Source organism: Trachypithecus francoisi, unplaced genomic scaffold (assembly GCF_009764315.1).
Source record: "Trachypithecus francoisi isolate TF-2019V2 unplaced genomic scaffold, Tfra_2.0 Lachesis_group0, whole genome shotgun sequence".
Taxonomy (NCBI): Eukaryota; Metazoa; Chordata; class Mammalia; order Primates; family Cercopithecidae; genus Trachypithecus; species Trachypithecus francoisi.
The window spans coordinates 160,157,862-160,177,714 of NW_022681453.1; the positions used below are offsets into that span (position 1 = coordinate 160,157,862).

Consider the following 19,853-nt stretch of genomic DNA (forward strand, 5'->3'; position numbering starts at 1 on the left):
TCATTCACTGACATTTATTCTTTTCCTCTGAAATCATTTGTCATTGTTTGTGGAGAGGATTACTCCCTGCTTCTCTGGTCATTTCCCTCCTCTGCTTTGCTGGCACAACAGATGTGTCCTGGGTGACAGGATTGCTGTGGGGCCCAAAACATTCATGGTGGTTGTAATTGCAATCTGGGCTCAGTGCCCTGAAGGAACAACAGAGACCGGGTAACAGGAGGGACTTTCTTTACCAGCAGGAAGACGGATAAGTAGAAGCTCACCCCAGGCAGAAGGGATGGCCCCCACCCACAAAGGCTCTGAGACAAAACATCACCTGAGGAGGGCCATGCATTTTCCACTCAGCTACAGATTTCTACTGTTTATTTTCAAGCAATGATGTAGGTAGCTTGGTACTGGAGAGGTGGCCATGGTGGTGGGAAGCACAGCGACATTGGGAGGGCTGGGGGTGCTTTGCCTGAATTTTAATCTGAGGTGGGGGGAATCCATTGGAGGGTTTTTACAGGGATGTGACAGGCTCTGATCTCTATTTTTGAAGATCATGCTGACATACTATATGATTCTATTTATATAAAGTATAAAACAGGCAAACTCATCTTTGCTATTAGAATCAAAAGACTGGCTCCCCTGGAGGTGGAGGTGTGTGGTGACTGAGAGGGGCTCTAGGGGTTTCTGGGAAGCTGATGATCTCTTTCTTGATCTGGATACCAGTCCCTCAGTTGTACCTAGCTTGTGAAATGTTTCAAGCTGTACTCTTATGATGTCTGCATTTTTAAAAGATGAGTGTTGTATGTCAGTAAAGTTCTTAAAAGATTACTCTGGCTGTTGGTTAAAGAATAGATCAGAAGAAAAGAGTGGGTGTAGGAAACAGGTAGGAAGTCATGATAGTGGGCCAGGTGAGAGCTTACTGGGACCTGGACTGGAGGTGGCCAAGCAGGTGGAGCGTGCAGAGTGGACTTGGGACTTGGTTTGGAGTTGGTAGAAGCAGGGCAAGAACTGGAATGGGGAGGAGACAGTGGTTGGGGACATGGATTTGAGGAACTGAGGGGAAATCAGAGTTGAAATGTGTAGAATGAAGTTTGATGTGAGGCCCAGCAGACTTCAGTGCGAAGCCCAGGATGCCCACGAGGGTGCATGAGCAGGGCGCCCATGGGAGGCATGTGGGAAGATGGGCACAGGGCTAACGACAGAACCCAGACACCATCAACATCAGGTGGGGAGAAGGAAGAGGGCTGCCACAAGGATTTCAAAGAAGGAACAGTCAGAGAGAGAGCGAGCTAGAACACAGGGACAGCAAGTGACATCACAAATGGCAAGGGGAACCCTGCAGAAGATAGGTAAAGCCATTGCTGGAGGGCCCACTGGACATGGCACTTAGGTAACTGGCAGTCTTGGTAAAAACAATTCAGTTGCACCTTCCCGCTCACCCCAGGCAGCATGGTGGAGCAAGGTGATGGATTTGGCATCAGTAGCCTGCTACTATTTGCTAACTCTGCCCTGAGCCTCAGTGTCCTCATCTGTAAACAAAAGGGATCACATGTACCTCTTAGGGCTGATATGAGGTTTAACTTTATTCAGCAAATATTTATTAAACATTTATTATATCCTAGATAGTCAGTCAGACACAGAAAATACAGAGTGACCAAGAGTGACAAGTAGGGAGACAGAAATAAGTAAATCAATGAGTTGATGTGAAGAAAATAAATGCCCCCCATGCTTCCCTGCAGCCATCACCCAACCTTCTTGGGACTGTGGGGTCACTCCTTTCCTGACCAGATTCCTTGGGGTCATCTTCTAACATCCTAGCTCTTCTGATACCACGTCCCCAAACCCCACTTTCTCACTCTGAAAAAACTAGCTTCTCTTTCCTTGAAGGCAGGAAGAGAAGGGTTTAATCTTCAAACTCTTCCAGGATGCAAGAAAAAATATTGACATCCCATCCTATTATTAGAACAGAGTAGGAAGAATATAAAATAGTGAAGTTTCCATATTGATGTTTGAATAATGTCTAATAGGTCTGAATGTCCTATTCCTGCCATAAATGGATGCAAAGCAGGTTCTTTTCAACCTAACAAATTACTGCCAACTTTCCAGAAAGACAAGATGGCACTTGATGAAAATGTTTCTGGCTTTAAAAAAAAATCAATTGGAAAATGTCTAAAGAAGAAATTGGACACATATTTACATAAATATCCGTGATAATTATGTTTTGAAGTGTTTCTTTTTCTGGGAAACCAGGCTTCCAACTGACCTGGAAAATTCATCTTGTTTCACATGCTTATGTTTCCTCTCTTCCAGAATTTTTTTTCAATCTATGATATCTAAAGCCCAGACCCCTGGCCCCCTGCCGTGGGGCAATCTTTCACTTGTGAGCTTCCCTTTCACCTTCTTTCACAGACCTCACCACTCCAGCTATCCACATGCTCCATTCCTACTACTGAGCTTTGAACAGGGCACCATTAGGAAAGAAACACAACACAAAACAACTGAAGCAGGATATTTCCCTTACCCCTTCGCGGGCGGGAACTGGAGTGCACGGACGCTGGACCTAGCTGGTCGCTTCGGCACTGGCAAGGATGACCTCCACTCACTCAAGTCCACTGTGTTCCACTCCTTGTGGAGGGGGAGCACAGGTCAGCAGGTGCAACAGCTGGGGCTAGCGCTTTTGGGCTCCAGCAGGAGCAAAACTCCTTGTGGGCCCCATGGCAGTATCTGGAGGTGGGGTGCCCATGACCCCTGAAGCCCCAGAAGGAATATTACAGTGCCCTTTTAGCCCATCCACGAATGGCTTAGGTATTAACAGCTCAGTGGAGGGTCAGTGTGACAGCCTTTTGCACCCACACTCGTGACACCCAAATTCTTGTCTGGCGTCCAAGAGGAATACGTTTGCACGAACGAATTGAAAATGGTAAATGCAGGGGATTTAACAACCAATGAAAGTGGCTTAGCTGTAAGGGAAACTGAAAAGGGAGCAGGAAGGTAATCTTCCCTGGAGTCCAGCTGTCCCTGGACGGACACCTCTCCGAAGGTACATTGTCAAACTGTCCCTCTGAAGTCAAGAGGCTTCTCTCCAATGTCCAACCATAGTCTCTGATGTCCAGCTATTTCTCTTCCCTCTGCTGGCAGAGCCTGGGGTTTTTATGGGCTCAGGATGGGGGTGCAGGGCGGGCCATGGGTGGTTGTGGAAAAGGTAACATTCAAGTCGGAAAACAGGAATGTAAGCTCTCACTTTGGGCCACAGTTCCAGGCTTGAGGGTGGGGCCCTCGCCAGGGACCTGCCCTCTTCTGCCTGCATGGAATTTTTCTGCCTCCTGTCCCTATCACAACCACAATACAAAGCTTTTTAGGATGACTGGTGTTATTAGGAGCTAGAAAGTTTGTCTGCCTCCCTTTCTTGTGCTCTATCTTCCTTCAAACAAGGCCGCTGCAGTAGAAATCTGTTTCTTTTTCAGATTGTCTTGACCTTTGTCTTTTCAAGGGCCCCCAGGAGCCTCTCTTATCAAAGGCTTTTTTAAGTTCATAATAACACAAGGTGCAAAAATACAAAATAACAACAAAACACTACAAAATTATGCAGATTGGCATTTCCAGTGTCCATTTAAATTGTATCTTATATGATGACCTTCCACTGAGATTTTTGTTGAAGTTGAGTGTACTAACCTAAAAAAGTGGTCAAGAGCTCCTGGTCAGGTCCAATTCAGTCAGGACTTTGCTCAGAGAGTTCCCTTAACCAGAGTCCCCCAGGCAGTGTTAAAGGTGGAAAGAGAATCCACCTTGCAGTTTGCTTCTCTGTGCCTGTTGTGGTTTCCTGTGTCCTCCACTGAGGACAGATGTACCAGTCCTCCCAGAGGCTGTTCTCATTAGGCCTCAGAGGGTGCCTTTGCTCAGTCATATTGGGGAACTCTGCCAAACAGTAAGGTCAACTTTGTGGGCAGTAAAGGCTGGTAAGGGGACTCAGGAGAGAAGAAGGGGAAAGAATTACACTGGGCAGTGAGGGATCTGTTGGAGGCCTGGCTCCTCCAGCCCCCCTGCAGCCTCCCCTCCCAGGCAGGGTCTCAGGCCCAGCTCCACAGCCTGGCTACTCCCCTCTTAAGGAACAAGGAAACTGTGATGGAAATCTATGTGTTTCTTCCTAGATTGTTCTGATTTTTATATCTCCAATGACCCACAGGACCATGTCTTATCAAAGGCTTTTTCTAATTCATAATAAAATGAATAATACTAAAGATACCTTTTGTCATTGCTATGAGGAATATCACCAACTTTGACCCCAGGCTGACTATTTTAAATCTCTGAACTTTATCTTGTGCAGGCATTCTTCCTGCGTGGGAAAATATTGGATTTCCTGAATCACTTCTTGAAAGAGTCATTCTCCTTTGGGGCATTGGGCCATGGTCTGGATTCACAGCCACACCCTGCAGAAGGGACAGGAGGGGTGAGCAGGCCGACCGCCGATGGAGGACTTTTATTCTAGAATGCATTGGACTCGTGCTTTGCTTCCTTCATTTTAGGGGCTGGGGGCAGGGAGAAGGATCCTACTCCCTGCTTCAGCTCTGAGGGTCTTTCAGATGCACTTTAGAGAAGCCAACCTAGAAGCCCTTCCCACCTTCAGATGCCTGCAGTTTGTTTGTTTGTTTGTTGTTTGTTTGTTTGTTTTTGAGGTGGAGTCTTGCTCTATCACCCAGGCTGGAGTGCAGTGGTGCGATCTTGGCTCACTGCAGCCTCTGCCTCCCAGGTTCAAGCGATTATCCTGCCTCAGCTTCCTGAGTAGCTGGTATTACAGGCCCTTGCCACCACACCTGGCTAATTTTTGTATTTTTAGTGGAGATGGGATTTTACCATGTTGACGAGGCTGTTCTCGAATTCCTGACCTCAGATGATCTGCCCGCTGCAGCCTCTCAAAGTGCTGGGATTACAGGCGTGAGCCACTATGCTTGGCCAGATGCCTGCATGTCTGATGACACTGGGAAGCAGCCAGGAGTCACCCTTCTGAGTTCACTTCTTTATCTTTATTGCATTAGGGCCTCTTGAGCCCCAAGCCTCACCTCCCAGGTAAGGAGAACTGCCAGCCAGGACCAAGAATGAGTTGTGTGAATGGAGACAGTGCAATGGAGAAGTGGAAATGGGCATACACCCAGAGCCAGCACCACCCTCAGACCACCTGCCGTCTGTTGGAGACGTACCAGCCATTTTGGAAGACTTAGTAAGATAAAGGTGGTATCAAGACTCATGAGTGTAGTGGGAGGAGAGGAAGGATTTGGTATATTTTTTGGTTTGACAGCCTAGTCTCTGACAAGCACATATTTCTTGAAGCCTTTCTCTTTCCCATTGAAAAACTGGGGACAAAATGATTTGTCTGCTAGGTTTAGCACCAGGAAATAGATTGGTTTATGATTCAAGATGGCCGACTGAACACATTTGTCTCCCCTCCTCGCTGACACCTTTATTATAATGAAACTAATGAAGAAAAAGGAGAAAAATCAATGACAAAAAACTGAAGAAGGAGAGAGACTATGAATTGATGAAAGATTTCAATAATTTCAGCAGGGTGGACAGTGGTTGGGAAGTGTTGATGGATGAAATAGAATGGAGGAAGACAGGTGGTCAACTGCGTGCACAGGACCTGCAGTAGTAGGGAGCCCGCAGGCTTGGCACAGCCCAGAGAGGCAACAGATTTAGAATTGGCGAATGTGGCAGAAGGAGAAGTGGGATTAAGGGATTAAGATAGAACAGCGCTTTACCCCACGGAAAACACAAGCAACCTTCTCTCCTAGAATTAACGGAACTATCAGACACTGTAAAGGTTTGTGTCCAGGAGGGAAGCCCTGCTCCTCTGGCTCCCAGTTTGCCTCCCACAAAGTAATCTGATAATAAAGATACTGATAGAACTATTAAAAGTTGGGAGGAGGCCGGGCGCGGTGGCTCAAGCCTATAATCCCAGCACTTTGGGAGGCCGAGACGGGCGGATCATGAGGTCAGGAGATCGAGACCATCCTGGCTAACATGGTGAAATCCCGTCTCTACTAAAAAAATACAAAAAACTAGCCGGGCGAGGTGGCAGGTGCCTGTAGTCCCAGCTACTCGGGAGGCTGAGGCAGGAGAATGGCGTAAACCCGGGAGGTGGAGCTTGCAGTGAGCTGAGATCTGGCCACTGCACTCCAGCCTGGGCGACAGAGCATGACTCCGTCTCAAAAAAAAAAAAAAAAAAGTTGGGAGGAGTAGGGAGAAGGGAGCACTGCAAGTATAAGTGTGCTAAATCCTCTTCTATAGTAATAGGCACCATAAAATGGTAAGTCAAGAAACTGCAGAACAAGTGTATTATTTTGAGATGTGTGGATGTCATCAACAGAGAAACTAAAAACTAAAAGCAGAGATGGTTGTTCCCAACCTGCAGTACTGGTGGTGGGCTGGCCTGAGTGCAGAGCTGGGCTTTGTCATTCTAAGCTCTTCCACACTACTTGATATTTTAAACATATGCACGTGTTACACTGATTTAAAAAAAATAAAGTGTGGAAAGAAATGTAAATTGATTTTAATTCCATAGGTGGGTTCCAGTTAACTATGGAATGGGAGGACTGGATGCCTGTCCACCGTTGCTCAAATCCAGGGGGGCTGTCAGTGTGGTTGTGCAGTTATGCTTCTTCCCAAGAGAGGTGTCAATCTCAGAGGGGGGTTACCACTGGAGGGTCCTGACTATGAGTTGTCCAGGTCCTTGGCATTTTGAAAAAAGAATTGACCAACATGCAGAAACAAAGTACCGAAGGAATGAAACGCAGGCATGAAGCAGTGAAAGCAGGAATTTATTAAAGCAAGAAAGAACTCCACAGGGTGGGAGTAGGCCCTAGCAAGTGGCTCAAAGGCCCAGGTATAAAGTTTTCTGGGCTTTAAGTACCCATTTGAGGTTCTTTCCTTTGTCTGGATGAAGGCTGAGGTGAATTGGCACCTTATGCAGATAAAGGGAAGGTCCCTGCTGGGCCTGTCGGCCAATCCAAGGCACTCTTCTTTTCCATCTGAGTTGTGGTGGAAGTGGGAGTGTTGCAAGGAGAGTAGCCTTTGATCCTTTGTTACTCAGAGTAGGGAGATGGGGTTTTCCCTTTTGCTTTAGCTGTAGGAAGTTTGTGTTAATTGGCATTAGACTCCCTGCCCCCAGACCTTGGTGTTTTTTTTGAGGAAGTTAGCACAAACTAGCCTTAAGTTCCTTGTCTCCAGACTGTTCTCCTGTCTCAGGTATTCCCACCTGTCTGGTATGCTGTCAGCTCGGCCTAGAGAGCAGAGGAGCAGAATGTCCCCTGAGGCCAAATTCACTTTCAGAGGTTGGGAGGGACTAAAGCCAGCAGCACCTGGATGCCCCCTCCCTCTTTCAGAGAACTGTAGCATGGCCCTCAGCACCCCGAACTCTCCCTCCCTGCATCCTGTTGTCAATGAAAACTGTCAAACTGGCTCCAAATACATCTCTTCAAATACTTTACAATTGTGAGTGACCATGGCCTGTGACACAGCCCTCAGTAAGTCCTGAGAACGTGTGCCCAAGGTGATCGGGGTGCAGCTTGGTTTTATACATTTTAGGGAGGCATGAGACTTCGATCAAATACATTCAAGAAATACATTGGTTTGGTCCAGAAAGGCGGCACAACTTGCAGTGGGGTCTTCCAGCCTATAGTTAGATTCAAAAATTTTCTGATTGACAATTGGTTGAGTTTACCTAAAGACCTGAGATCAATAGAAAGGAAAGTCTGGGTAAAGTTAAGATAAAGGATTATGGAGACCAAGTTCTTATCTGCAGAGGAAGCCTTCAAGTAGTAGGCTTCAGAGGGAATAGGTTGTAAAATGTTTCTTACCAGGCTTAAAGACTGTGTCAGTGTCAATGCTGGAGAGAGAGATATAATGAGGCATGTCACATCACCTCATTATACTCTCACTTCCCGTCGTGGCCTGAAACAGTCTCTCAGGTTAAGAGTGTCCTGACCAGGAGGAAGTCCATTCAGATGGTTGGGTTGGTGAGGGGGAATACTTAGAATTTTCTTTTTGGTTTATACCTGGTGAGGGTGAGAATAAGGTTTTTCTGTGCTGTTCTTTTCTTCTCCCTTTTCCTCCCTCCTTTCTTCCTTCCTTGGAAGAATTGTTTCATTCAGATTGCCCTGTCAGAGTCCTGTTTGGGAAAGCAGATAGCTGCCATTTAGGGACAGAAGCCATTGTTTCAAACTGGGAGGTCACCAGCTGTGTGTCTCAGTCCAGCCCCATCTCCAGCAAAAGGTTTTCCTCCGACTCCTGGACGCTTTTAGTACATTGAATCACCTCAGAGAAGTCGCATCCTAGTGGATATCGATGGAAAGTGTCAAACTCTGTAAGATATTTGAAGAGATTTATTGAGCCAAATATGAGTGACCACAGCCCGTGACACAGCCCTCAGGAGGTCCTGAGAACGTGTTCCCAAGGTGGTTGAGGTGCATCTTGGTTTTATACATTTTAGGGAGACATGAGACTTCAATCAAATATATTTAAGAAATACATTGTTTTGGTCCAGAAAGGCGGGACAACTCGAGGTGGTGGTTGGGCGGGGAGGGGAAGCTTTCCAGTTTATAGGTAGATTTAAAATTTTCTAATTGACATTGGTTGAGTTTATCTAAAGACCTGGGAACAATAGAAAGGAAATGTCTGGGTTGCGATAAGAGGTTGTGGAAACTAGAGTTTTATCAGCCAGATGAAGCCTCCAGGTAGCCAGCCGGCTTCAGAGAGAATAGATTCTACATGTTTCTTATCAGACTTACGGTCTGTGTTGATGTTAATGCCAGAGAGGTATAATGAGGCCTGTCTGACCCCCACATCCTGTTGAGACCTGAACCAGTCTTTCAGGTTAAATTTTAAGAATACTCTGGCTGAGAAGGAAGTCCATTCACAATGGGGATGGGTCGGGGTGGGAGGGGGGCTTTGAATTTTATTTTTGGTTTACATGGACATAAGACATCAGTTGAATTTACTAGTTTTCCTTCCCTGGGTTATGTGTGGAAAACATCGGAGTGGGTGGACAGCAGTCAGTCATTAAATAGATAATAACCCTATGGGGATCACACTTCAGACCTTCCGCAGGTGTTGCTATAACCACGGTTAGACGCCACTGTGACCTAAAAATGGTTAGATCATAGTTCTGATGTTTAGTTTGGAAAAGAGAGGCATGAACATGTAGATCAAAAAAAGCCATGTCTAGACTGTCCTTTGATGCTTTCTCCTTCCTCCTGAGCTATGGGGGCCTCCCTCCTTGTCCTGTGGCTTATCCGCCATGGTCATCTCACTTACGTCACTGAAGCGTGGCTTGGGCCAAGTCCCCCACACCCCCAACTTTACCTTGCATCTCAGTAGCTTTTTAGCCTTTCTTAGCTCTTTGACACAGGTGGTAACAAGTTCTCTCTTTATTAAAGATCTTCATGTCCACTCCAGTTTCTGCGCTTCCTTCCTCTTTATTTTTGTTAGGATTGGAGAATGAATGAGGCTGTCGTGAGTATGGCCGTGACAATTAGAAGCCTGAGTGCCTCCTGCCCTCCCTGCCCTGCAAGAATGTTGCTCGTCCTCCGCGGGGTTTCTCTGCCAGCTTCCTTCTATAAGATGTGTCTCAAGTGATGTGTTTACCTTAACACACACACACAGCCCTTGTCAACCTGGATGTTTAGATTAGCACACACACACAAACCTAGATATTTACCTGGGTTTTGAACCTGTCAAAGTAGGCCTCTTGAATAAACAAAGGTATTCCAATGACATTGCCAATGCTCATGATTAAAAAACAAAAAACAAAAAACTGTTTGTCGAATTCCCTTCAAAGCCCCAGAACATTATTTTGAATACCTCATGGTTGCAAATCTTTTTTCAAATGAATTTCTTCTTTAGCCAACTTTATAGAGGTATCTAGTTTACATATAATAAAATGCACATACTTTAAATGTTTGTTGAGTTTTGACAAATGTATAAACCTGTATAAATACCACCACAAAATTAAAATGTAGTGTTTCCACCACAGTAGAAAGTCCCTTCATACATGACTGCAAATCTTATTTTAGTTTGGGTTTAGCCAAGTGAATAAGTAGGGCAGCTGAACTGACAAATGCTGTTTTGTGCCTTGTAAGTTGTGTGGCTTGTAGACTGATCAAAAGCAGCACCAAAGGAGCAATGTATAAATGATTGATGACAGACCATGGGAACAAATCTGCAGCCTTCCAGAATGGCTACTGTGGTGGATGTATGTTCTGGAGCTTGGGCTTATCAGTTAGAGTACTTTACAGACATATCGTTCATTTGACAACGGTTGAGCTCCAGTTACGAACTGGGCATCATTTCATGCACTATGGATTTGTTCTAAAAAACACACATTGTATTTCCACCATGAAGTCTCTATTCTGGTGGGAGAAAATGTCAATAAATGAGAAATCAAATGCGTGATGTAATTTGGGGAAGCAATACCTGCCGAGTAAAGAAAAAAAGTGGAGTGAGGAGATAGAAAATGATGGTATATACCATTTTAAAGAATATGATGCAGCCCATGTAATGCATCTTTATTTTCTTTTCCTTTTGTGAAGAAATTGCAAGACTCAAATTCTACCAAAGGTGTTTTCTAAAAGGCACATGTTATCTTTCCATAAAGTATATTCTGGAGAGTGCTAGCATCTATTATAAAGTAGTAGTGATGTGTGTGTGGATGGGGAGTTACATAGTTAAAGAAGCATGGAAAGTTGGCTTAAACAACATTAACTAGGTCTTTACTATGGAACTCAGAACCTTTAATATGCTAATGTGATTGCACATATTCATGAGGGAGGACTGTAGCATGTTATGTTTTCCAGTTTTTTTTTCTCCAGGGAGTTGTTTTGGCCTAGAGCATCTTAAGCAAGTGATGTTCTGTGTAACACATTGTGAGAAATTCTATTCTAGGGTTCTCAGACTATAGGAGAACTGAAAGCAACCGGGAAGTTAAATTACTCGGAGGGCAAGAACAGGGAGTGGAGGAAGCCTCAAGTTACTGAATATCCCTCCAGGATGTGGAGCACTCACCAGGCAGGGTGTGTGCCGGGCAGGTGGCAGGGGCCTGCAACATTCTGTGGTGCAAGCCTCGAAACTCAGGTGTTATCATAGTTTCCGTTTGCTAATAGGAAAACCTGCTGCTCAAGGAGACCCAGTTGGTAGCCAAAGGTCACACTGTGGCTTACAAAGTCAAGACCCGAACCTAGACCTGTTTGACTCCAAAACTCAAATAATCAAAAACTGTAAAACTTTATTGCCTAAATAATGGGGAAGGGTAGGTTGCAACCCAACTAGCAAACCTTTTCCTACTCCCACCAATGCATCTCCATATACTCGTGAACCCGTGTCCTCCTCGAGGGATAAGCTTTTGTTTTATCTGCACGGTGTCGAGTGTTCCTCGCTGTGTCTCATGCTGGCCATATAGGAGGTACATGATAAATTTGAGCAGCCAAGGTCATGGTCCCATCACATAAGCTCAGTATATGGGGCCAGATGGCTGTGACCCTGAGTGATCCTGACAGAATCATCTATCGACTTACTTCCCTTTTCCCTGCCTTTTCTCCCTGCCCTTTTCTACCTTGCAGCCATCAGTCTGATCCCTCTCCATATCCACTGGAACTGAGGGGCCCAGATATATACAAACACCTCTGCCAGGGACCCCATGAGGCACCCAGACCTGACAGGGCTTGCAGGGGCCAACAGCTGGTGGCCAGATTGGCTCTGTGACGGGGTGGAGGATATGGAAAGGAGCCAGCTCTGGCTGGAGTCTTTCACCCAGTAGCTGGGGGGAGAAAGTGGGGGAGTTTCTGTACTTAGAGGCATGTCTTTCAGGAAAAGATCTGAGACAAATTTCCTCTCCCACCATCCTCATCTTCCTCTCATGAGACAGCTGGGGAAGTTGGTGGTGATTAGTCACTCCTGTTAATTCATTACTAATTTGGATGGAGGGAGACTGGTCTTTTCTAAGCCTCATGATCAGAAACTCAAGTGCTCCAAAACTGAACTCATGGTCCTTGATCCCTTGATCTGCTTATACTCTCCTCCTTCTGGACACTGCCCCCATCCCCCCGCCCCTGTTTCCATGCATGCATGGCTTTGCCCTCTTCCTGGCCCTGAGGCTGGAAACAGCCCCTTCTCTTCTTTCACGCTGAATCAGTGACAGCCGTGTCAACTCAGCCTTTGCAAGAGCCTCTAATTTGGTGCCTCTCCACAGCCCACTACCCCAGTCAACCCTCGTCTCTCCCACAGTTGTTTTGACAGCCCTCATTCCTCTGCTAGATGCTACTCTTGCCACCAGCCGTGTGCCAAGCCTTCAGATGCTTCTGTACAGGAGTTAGCACAGGGTGCTGGGATTTTTAGAAGCCACCTTGAACTAGACACACAACTGAGCTCCATGCTGGGCCCCACGCTGCTCCTGAAGGGCAGGGGAAGTTATTCAGTCAAAGAAGGGGAAGATTGTGAGCAAAGGCATTGGCACAGTGCCTCTGGGGAACTCCGAGAGTGTGACCTTGATGTGTTTGAAGGGCAAGGTGGCAGCAGGTGCTACAGCTGTCTAATGTTGCATACCAGAACAATCCAAAACTTAGTGCTTAAAACAATGGCCACATTTAGGTTGCTGACAAATCTGACAAATCTGCAATCTGTACAGGGCTCTTTGGGGATAGCTCATTTCTGCTTTGCTTGGCATCGAGGGCTGGGGCCGGAATCATCTGAAGGCTGGCTCAGTAACATGTCTGGCGGTTGACGCTGGCTGAAGACCAAAATCTGAACCGGAGTTATCAGTGAAACATTAACATGTGGCCTCACCACGAGCAAGGAAGACTGGGCTTCCCTACAGTGTAATGTCAGGGTACTCAGGGTCCCAGGGGAGAAGAGCCAGCCAGATTCTTTGTCCACTTTTAGGACCAGACTCGGAAGTTACATAGCATCACTTTTCTTCATTAGAAGCAAGGAGCTAAGATTGGCCCATATTCAGAGGGAGAGAACACAGACTCCACCCCTCGAGGGAGTGTCACTGTAAGAGGTATATGTGGATGGCAGAGATTGGTGTGGCCATCTTTGCAAAATACAATCAGTCTCAGCAGAAAATACGGAGGCAGGCTGGGTCCAGGACTGTGGCATCTTGGCTATCACTCCTAGAGTGTTGGTTTTTACCTTACAGAAAGTGGGGCGCCAGTGAGAGAGGCTAATTCAGGCATGACCTGCTCATGTTTGTGCTGGAGAAAGCTCCTTCTGGGGTGGTGTGGTGGAAGATTTGAGAGGGGTAGGCAGCGGACCTGCGAGAGGCTGTTGCGGTGATCTGAGGAGGGATGGTGAGGGCTTGAGTCAAGGCTTACACCTGGAGAAGAGGCAGGGCTCCAATGTGGGAGACACCAAGAAGAGACCACAGGACTCAGGGAGGGGCAAATGCCAGAGGGTGAGGAGGAGGGACATCAAGAAGGAGTATTGGTTTCTGGCTTGGGAAACTGAGTGAAGGTGATGGGGAATGAAGGAAAAAGGGGAGCAGTTTATGGGGGAAGATGATGAGTCCTATTTGGGAAGTGATTGGTTTGAGGGACCTACAAGTGTCCAGGTGGATACATCCATACATCCAGCAGACAGTGGGGTGGACCTGCTTGCAACACTCTGGGGAAAGTTCTGGGTGAAGACCTGAGATTGGAGGCCATCATCCTATGGCAAATGGGATTGCCTATGAGCAGGTGCAGAATGGATTGTGTCCAGAGAAGGAGTCTAGAGGCAGACTTTGGGGGCATTACTCTTTAGGAAGTGGTTAGAGGAGGAGGATCTGGCAAGGCATCTGAAGTCAAATTGTCTCTTTCCTAGGTCTGGCCTGGACCAGGGAACAATCTGGGTTCGAGTGAGCTTTGGTGCCCTGTTTCCATGGAAAATGACAGGATGTTGACAAATCCCATCCCCATCACTGTCACTGTCCTGTGCTGCTTTCCTATAGCTTATAACCTATAATGTGGCTCTTGTCTTTCCTTCAACCTTATAGTGGCAATTCCTATGGATTAGGGAATGTCTATGATTGTTTTTCTTTTTTTTTTTTGGAGACAGAGTCTTGCTCTGTCGCCCAGGATGGAGTGCAGTGGCACAATCTCAGCTCACTGCAACATCCACCTCCAGGGTTCAAGCGATTCTCCGGCCTCAGCTTCCTGAGTAGCTGGTATTACAAACATGTGCCACCACACCTGGTTAATTTTTGTATTTTTAGTAGCGACGGGGTTTCACCATGTTGGTCAGGCTGGTCTTGAACTCCTGACCTCATAATCTGCCCGCTTCAGCCTCCCAAATTGCTGGGATTACAGGCGTGAGCCACCACGCCCGGCCTTGCTTTTCTTTTTCTAATCTTTCACATCTTACCCTTTACACAGATGGTCAGAGCCAGAAAGAGTCCTCTAGCCACTGCCTGGAAACCGTGTTGCCCCCCAGACTCTGCTGGTAGAAGTTTCCCAAATAACGCATTTGTGGCTTCACTCCTGTGATTTTGATCCAGTAGGTCTGAGCTTGGGCCTAGCCTCTGTATTTCAAAGGCACTCCCACCTCCTCATCCATGTAATTTTGAATCAAAGCTGAGTTATGAACCATTGACTTAGCCCAGTTACCTCACAGTTGGGAAAACCCAGGGCACAGAAGGGGGAAAAGCACACCCAAGCCCAGATTGTTCCCTGGTCCAGGTCAGACCTAGGAAAGAGGCAATTTGAGCTCTGATGCCTCTCCAGATCCTCCTCCTCTGACCATTCCCTAAAGACTAATGCCCCCCAAACTCTGTCTCTAGACAGAGACATGACCCTTTCTGGCAAAGTTTGCTCTGTTGAGTGAGAGGCAGGTCCAGACCTGGTCCACGCCAAGCATCAGGTGACTAGCACAACAGCTGAGAACCTGGGGGAGCCCAGAGCTCAGCCTGCAGCCAAACGGGGACATCATGAAACCCTTCTCCTACCCTCCCTGATGTGTTTTCTGTCCCCATCCACCATGGAACTCACGTTTACTCAGTACCCCGGGACCAGGTATGAGGCCAGGTGAGATACGGAGATAAATGGCCTCAGTCCCTTCCCTGGGGCCTTGATCATCTATTAAGCAGGCAGCAAGCACAGTCAGTCACAGACATTCCTGATGAGAGGCCAAGATAGTCCTGATAAGAGATGAGGACGTGGACGGGGACATTCATTCAAACCAGGTGCTTTGGGGATTGCGTTATGGTGCCTTACTGGAGGCATTAGAGGTGGGCCTTGGAGGACAGGTGTGGGGAATGGAAGACAAGTCAAGAGAGATGGATCCACGTGACTCAGGCTTGTTCATCTCCCAAGAGCGGTCTGAATTGGATGGGGAGTGGCCTTCAGCCCTCACAGGGCACAGGAGGAGGGCAGACGTGCAGCCTGGGGAGCATTGTGGTACTGCTGGGGAATACTCCAAGATGCTCAGCTGAGCAGTTAGGCCCTTCCCTTGGGGATGAGTCCCCAACCCTGTCATATCTTCAACACCCTGTGGTTTCACTGGGCCACATATCACAACAGTGATGAGAATGCAGTAATAACAGGAATGGCTAGCACTTTTGGAGTGCTTCCTGCAGAGTGCAACACAATGTTGCAATGATGACATTTCATCCTGGAGACCCTGGGAAGTAAGTGCTCCTAGATAACAGGCGAGGAAACAGAGGTCAGCTTGCTGGGGCCCCTAACAGATAGCTGGGAGGGCACCAAGGCTTGTCGTCCAGAGACCTCACGTGCCCATCACTCTTCCCCCAGGTGTTTGTGCTCTGCCAAGGCCTCCTGCAGCTCTGCCAACTCCTGTACAGCGCCTACTTCAAGAGCAGCCTTACCACCATTGAGAAGCGCTTTGGGCTCTCCAGTTCTTCATCGGGTCTCATTTCCAGCCTGAATGAGGTAAGCAGGAGGTTCTAGTCCATCAGACCCCACCTGTGCACCACCCTGACCATAGGATCCAGGAGAAGCAGAGGAAAAGGGGACTGAGATGTGCACATAGGTGCAATGTCTCTTTCTGCCGGGTAACAGCAAATGAAACAGCAAAGATCCAGTGGGTGCAGTAAGAGCAGCTAGATTTCCTGAGGCCTGACTTGTGCCAGGTACTGAGCTGAGAGCCTCCCACGCCTGACCTGGGGGCCTCTTCATGGCAGCCTTGCCAGCAGGTATTCTGTTCAGATAAGGATACTGAGGCTCAGGAGTACAAGTGGCTTGCTCCAGGTGTGCAGGGCTGTCTGCCCTCAAACTGTGCTTCTAATTGAGTTCTGTGCACTCTGCCAGCCTGTGGGGCCCCTGCTCCATATGTAGTCTAGGGAAGATAAGCTCCAGGCATTCAGGTGGGTCAGCAGCCCTGGGCCCAGGCGTCTCCTGTCTTATGAGGGCCACAAGAGCCAGAGCTCTTAATGGCCTTGACTCCCAGATGAGATCAGAGCTCTATGGCCTTCTAGCATTTCCCGCCATCCCTCAGTGACTGCATATTAAAGTTAGAGGAAGATAGGGTGGACCAAGAAGCCAAAGGAGGTAAGAGGTCAGAGGGCAGGGCCTGCCAGGAGCCACTGGAAGCTGGGGAGAGAGAGTGAGCGGAGGCAGCAGAACCCCTTCATCCTGTCTCCACAGTCTAGAGACAGGGCTCCTGGGCTGGCTTCCATCTTCTCCCCAGGGCCACTCTTCCTGGATGGAGGCAGGCAGCGGTCCCTTCCCCAGAGCCGGTTGCTCCTCTGGAGCGTCATGAGGTCTTCCCTTGACTTAGTGAAATTCAAGTCGTTGCCGTCACTTAGAGCCTGTGCCCCTGTCCCGTGGCATCTTCTGGCCAAAACAGAACTGTAAAAGAAGGCAGATATCTCCTCTCCTCAGACTTCTCCTGCTGGAACAAGGCTTTCTCTTTCACCCCTGCCCGTTCCTTGATGGTTCACATAGCAGTGACCCCAGGACCACTTTCCTGTGCCAGTCCCTTCTACAGTCCTAGGAGGGAGGTGCTCTTCACAGTCACGTTTCTCAGACAAGGAACCCTGCATCAGAAAGCCTGAGTACTCCACCCAGGTCAGCCCCATCATGTGCATGGTGCAGCCAGGGTCTGAGCCCGGGGCTGTCTGAGGGCTGCATGCTAAGGCCTCCTCTGTGAATCCCTGTCTTCTCTACCGCACCTCCAGTCTCTTGCTCACAAGCACTGCTCCAGCCAGTCTCAACCTCAACAAACGTTGCTGGAATCTTTATTGGTGTCCCTCGCTTCATGGCCCCCCCTCCACCATGGGCTCTTTCCTCACACATATGACATGCATGCACATATACACGCACAGTCCTGCAGCCTGTCTAAGTCATCCCTGCTGGCCTGAAACCTCCTCCTCTGAGCTTCCAGGCCCATGTGTGTGCCTTCCCTGCTTTCTGTGCCAGGTGTGTGTCTGTGTACCAGTCTGTGTGTGGGCCTGTGTCTCTGTCTGTCTGCTTGTATTGCTATCCTGAGCTTCCTGGTGTTGCCTGGTGACTAGGTCTGCCTGACTGTGTGGTTGCCTCCTCCTCCAGGACAGCACCCTGGTGTCCCTGCCCTGCGTTCACACAGAATGACCCTCATCGATGTTGACCTGTGACTTTGGCAATGCCCCTGGCACATGTTGTCCTCACTCATGACGGACATCAGGAAAAACAAATGTCTGACATTTGCGTCACTACGGTCCTGTTCCATGGCCATGGCAGGCATCACTAATTACTAATGTCCCTTTCCTGCTGAGTTCATGCACAGCCTCAGAATCCTTCTCAACACAGTATTCTGAGTCCTGCTACTAATCAAAGTCAGAGCTGGCATATGAGGCGAATATTCTCTTTCACCTCAGCCCAGGTGGTAGCCAAATCTGTGATCTCCCATGGTTAAATTTTTGTTAAATGTTGACCCTATGCTTGGAACAAAAATGTGGGCCCAGAAACAATTGGATTCCTCAGTGGGCTGGGAGTAGCTAGCTAGGACTTGTAGCAGGATCTGCTTAAGACAGGAGGTTGATTAGGCAATGAAAGAGCTTACTATTTTCCCAGCGATAGAGTTTAATCAAAAAATAAAAATAATTCACCCACTAACATCTTTCCCAGTCTCAGATGAACTTTTCAAGAACCTGACTTCGGCTCATGCCTGTGGGCATGATTTGAAGCAAATATCATCAGAGAGTTCATTCCTCTGACCTTATAACCCTCTGTGTGTGTGTGTGTGTGTGTGTGTGTGTATCTGTGTCTGTGTATGTTTGAGTATTTGTGTGCAACTCTGTATGTGTCTGCCTGTGTACAGTATATGCGTGAAGCCTGGGGGGATGTGAGAAGAGAGCCCGGCCTGGTGCAAGGTGAAGGTGAGGCTATCTGGGTCATGGAGTGTGCAGCGAACCTCCAGGAAGCATGAACCTGCAGTCTGTAGCTCCCAGTCTCAGAGAGCCTTCTGTGGGCCCAGGAGTTGATATGAAGCCTTTGACGGGCTGGGCATAAAAGTCCAGCAGCAGGAGGAGGAGCTTAGTTAACAAGAGAAGACATGGAGCAACTTGGCTTGAAGCAGCAGCTTCTCTTGTCCACTACAAAAGGCCAGGGCTGAGCCCTAGAGGCTCCCTGCCCTTCATGCTGCCCACCAGTGGCCCCTACTCCCCTTTGGTTTGAGATGTTGAAGGGCAGGGGCATGTCACAATGGGCGTTGTAACAGCTTTCAAAGAGTCTCACAGCAAGTCCATGGTAGTGTTTCAGGGGCTGCTCCAGGGCTAAGGAGACTGAAGTCTTGGGGCCCTCTTCTCAGCCAGAACAGCTGCATTTGGGGGGTTTGTTTTATATTAGGGAAAAACAGTTTTTTCAAAGGGACTCTGTGGCTGAAGAAAAGTTTGAGAACAAGGTCTTAAGCCAGCATTAGCCGTAACACCTGTGGAGGTTCAGCTTCCCACAGAGAAACAAGTGCAGGCCCCTCGAGAGTGCGGAAGAGCTTCTCCTCTGTCCCTCCTCCCTGAGAGCCCCTTTGGGGTCCTCCACCCACCCTCACCCAAGCCTTCTAAAGTCAGCCACAGTCAGCATAGCTGATATGATCTGGCATTTACAATCATTTTATGAAAAGCAATAGGGAAATAAGAAGGAAATAAACAAAATCTAGGAAGCAGAAGAATCAAACTCTCTTTTCAGGTGTGGGCTTCAGGATGTCCTAGATCCACCGTTGCAGGGGCTGCCCCTCACACACCTTCACACCCGCTTTCTCTGTAGATGATAAACCATCTCACTCTTGGCCATGCCGGAGGGGTCTCCCGGGCAACTATGTCCTCCTCCAGAAAAAGTCTACCATTTACTCATTCATTCATTTCTTCAACAATATTTAACAAGCACCAAGTATATGTTAGGCACTGTTAGGTGCTGGGGAAACAGGAATGAACAGACAAAAATCTCTGCTCATATATCATTCTAAGGATAAATATAATATTTATGGAAATAAAACATACTGTCGATCAGGTTATGATGAGTGCAGTGAAGACAGAGAAAGTCACCGATGGGAAAAGGTACACGGTGCCACAGTGGTGGGGATGTGGGTGTATTTTAAATGAAGAGGTCAAAGAAGAGGGCCTCCATGAGATGATTCAGTCTGAGCAGAGGCCTGAATCTGGTTGATAAGAACTGAGTCCTAAGGACCTAAAGTCAGAAGGAGCAGCAATAACCAAAGGGGGCTGGGGGAATGCCTTTGTTCTTTGGTGTGGCCAAAGAACAGCTGGGGGCAGTGTGGCTGGATGGAGGGAGGGAGAGGAGCAGAAGAGCGCAGACCTGAGAGGTGACCGGGGACAGGCTGTGTAGGGCTCAGGAGGCTCTGGGACAGCCTTTGCCTTTTAACACTGGAGTTTGAGCTGAGGGAACATGGTCTGA

The 19,853-nt window shown here is 47.9% G+C and overlaps 1 protein-coding gene across 1 annotated transcript in view; it reads left to right on the plus strand.

Annotated features, from left to right (window-relative positions):
* SLCO2A1 (solute carrier organic anion transporter family member 2A1) overlaps window positions 1-19,853 on the plus strand; it is an 88,401-nt gene that overhangs the window by 24,129 nt on the left and 44,419 nt on the right. The window contains exon 2 of the mRNA XM_033212639.1: window positions 15,759-15,896. Coding sequence (XP_033068530.1) covers window positions 15,759-15,896 — 138 coding nt within the window. The remainder of the gene's footprint in view (window positions 1-15,758; window positions 15,897-19,853) is intronic.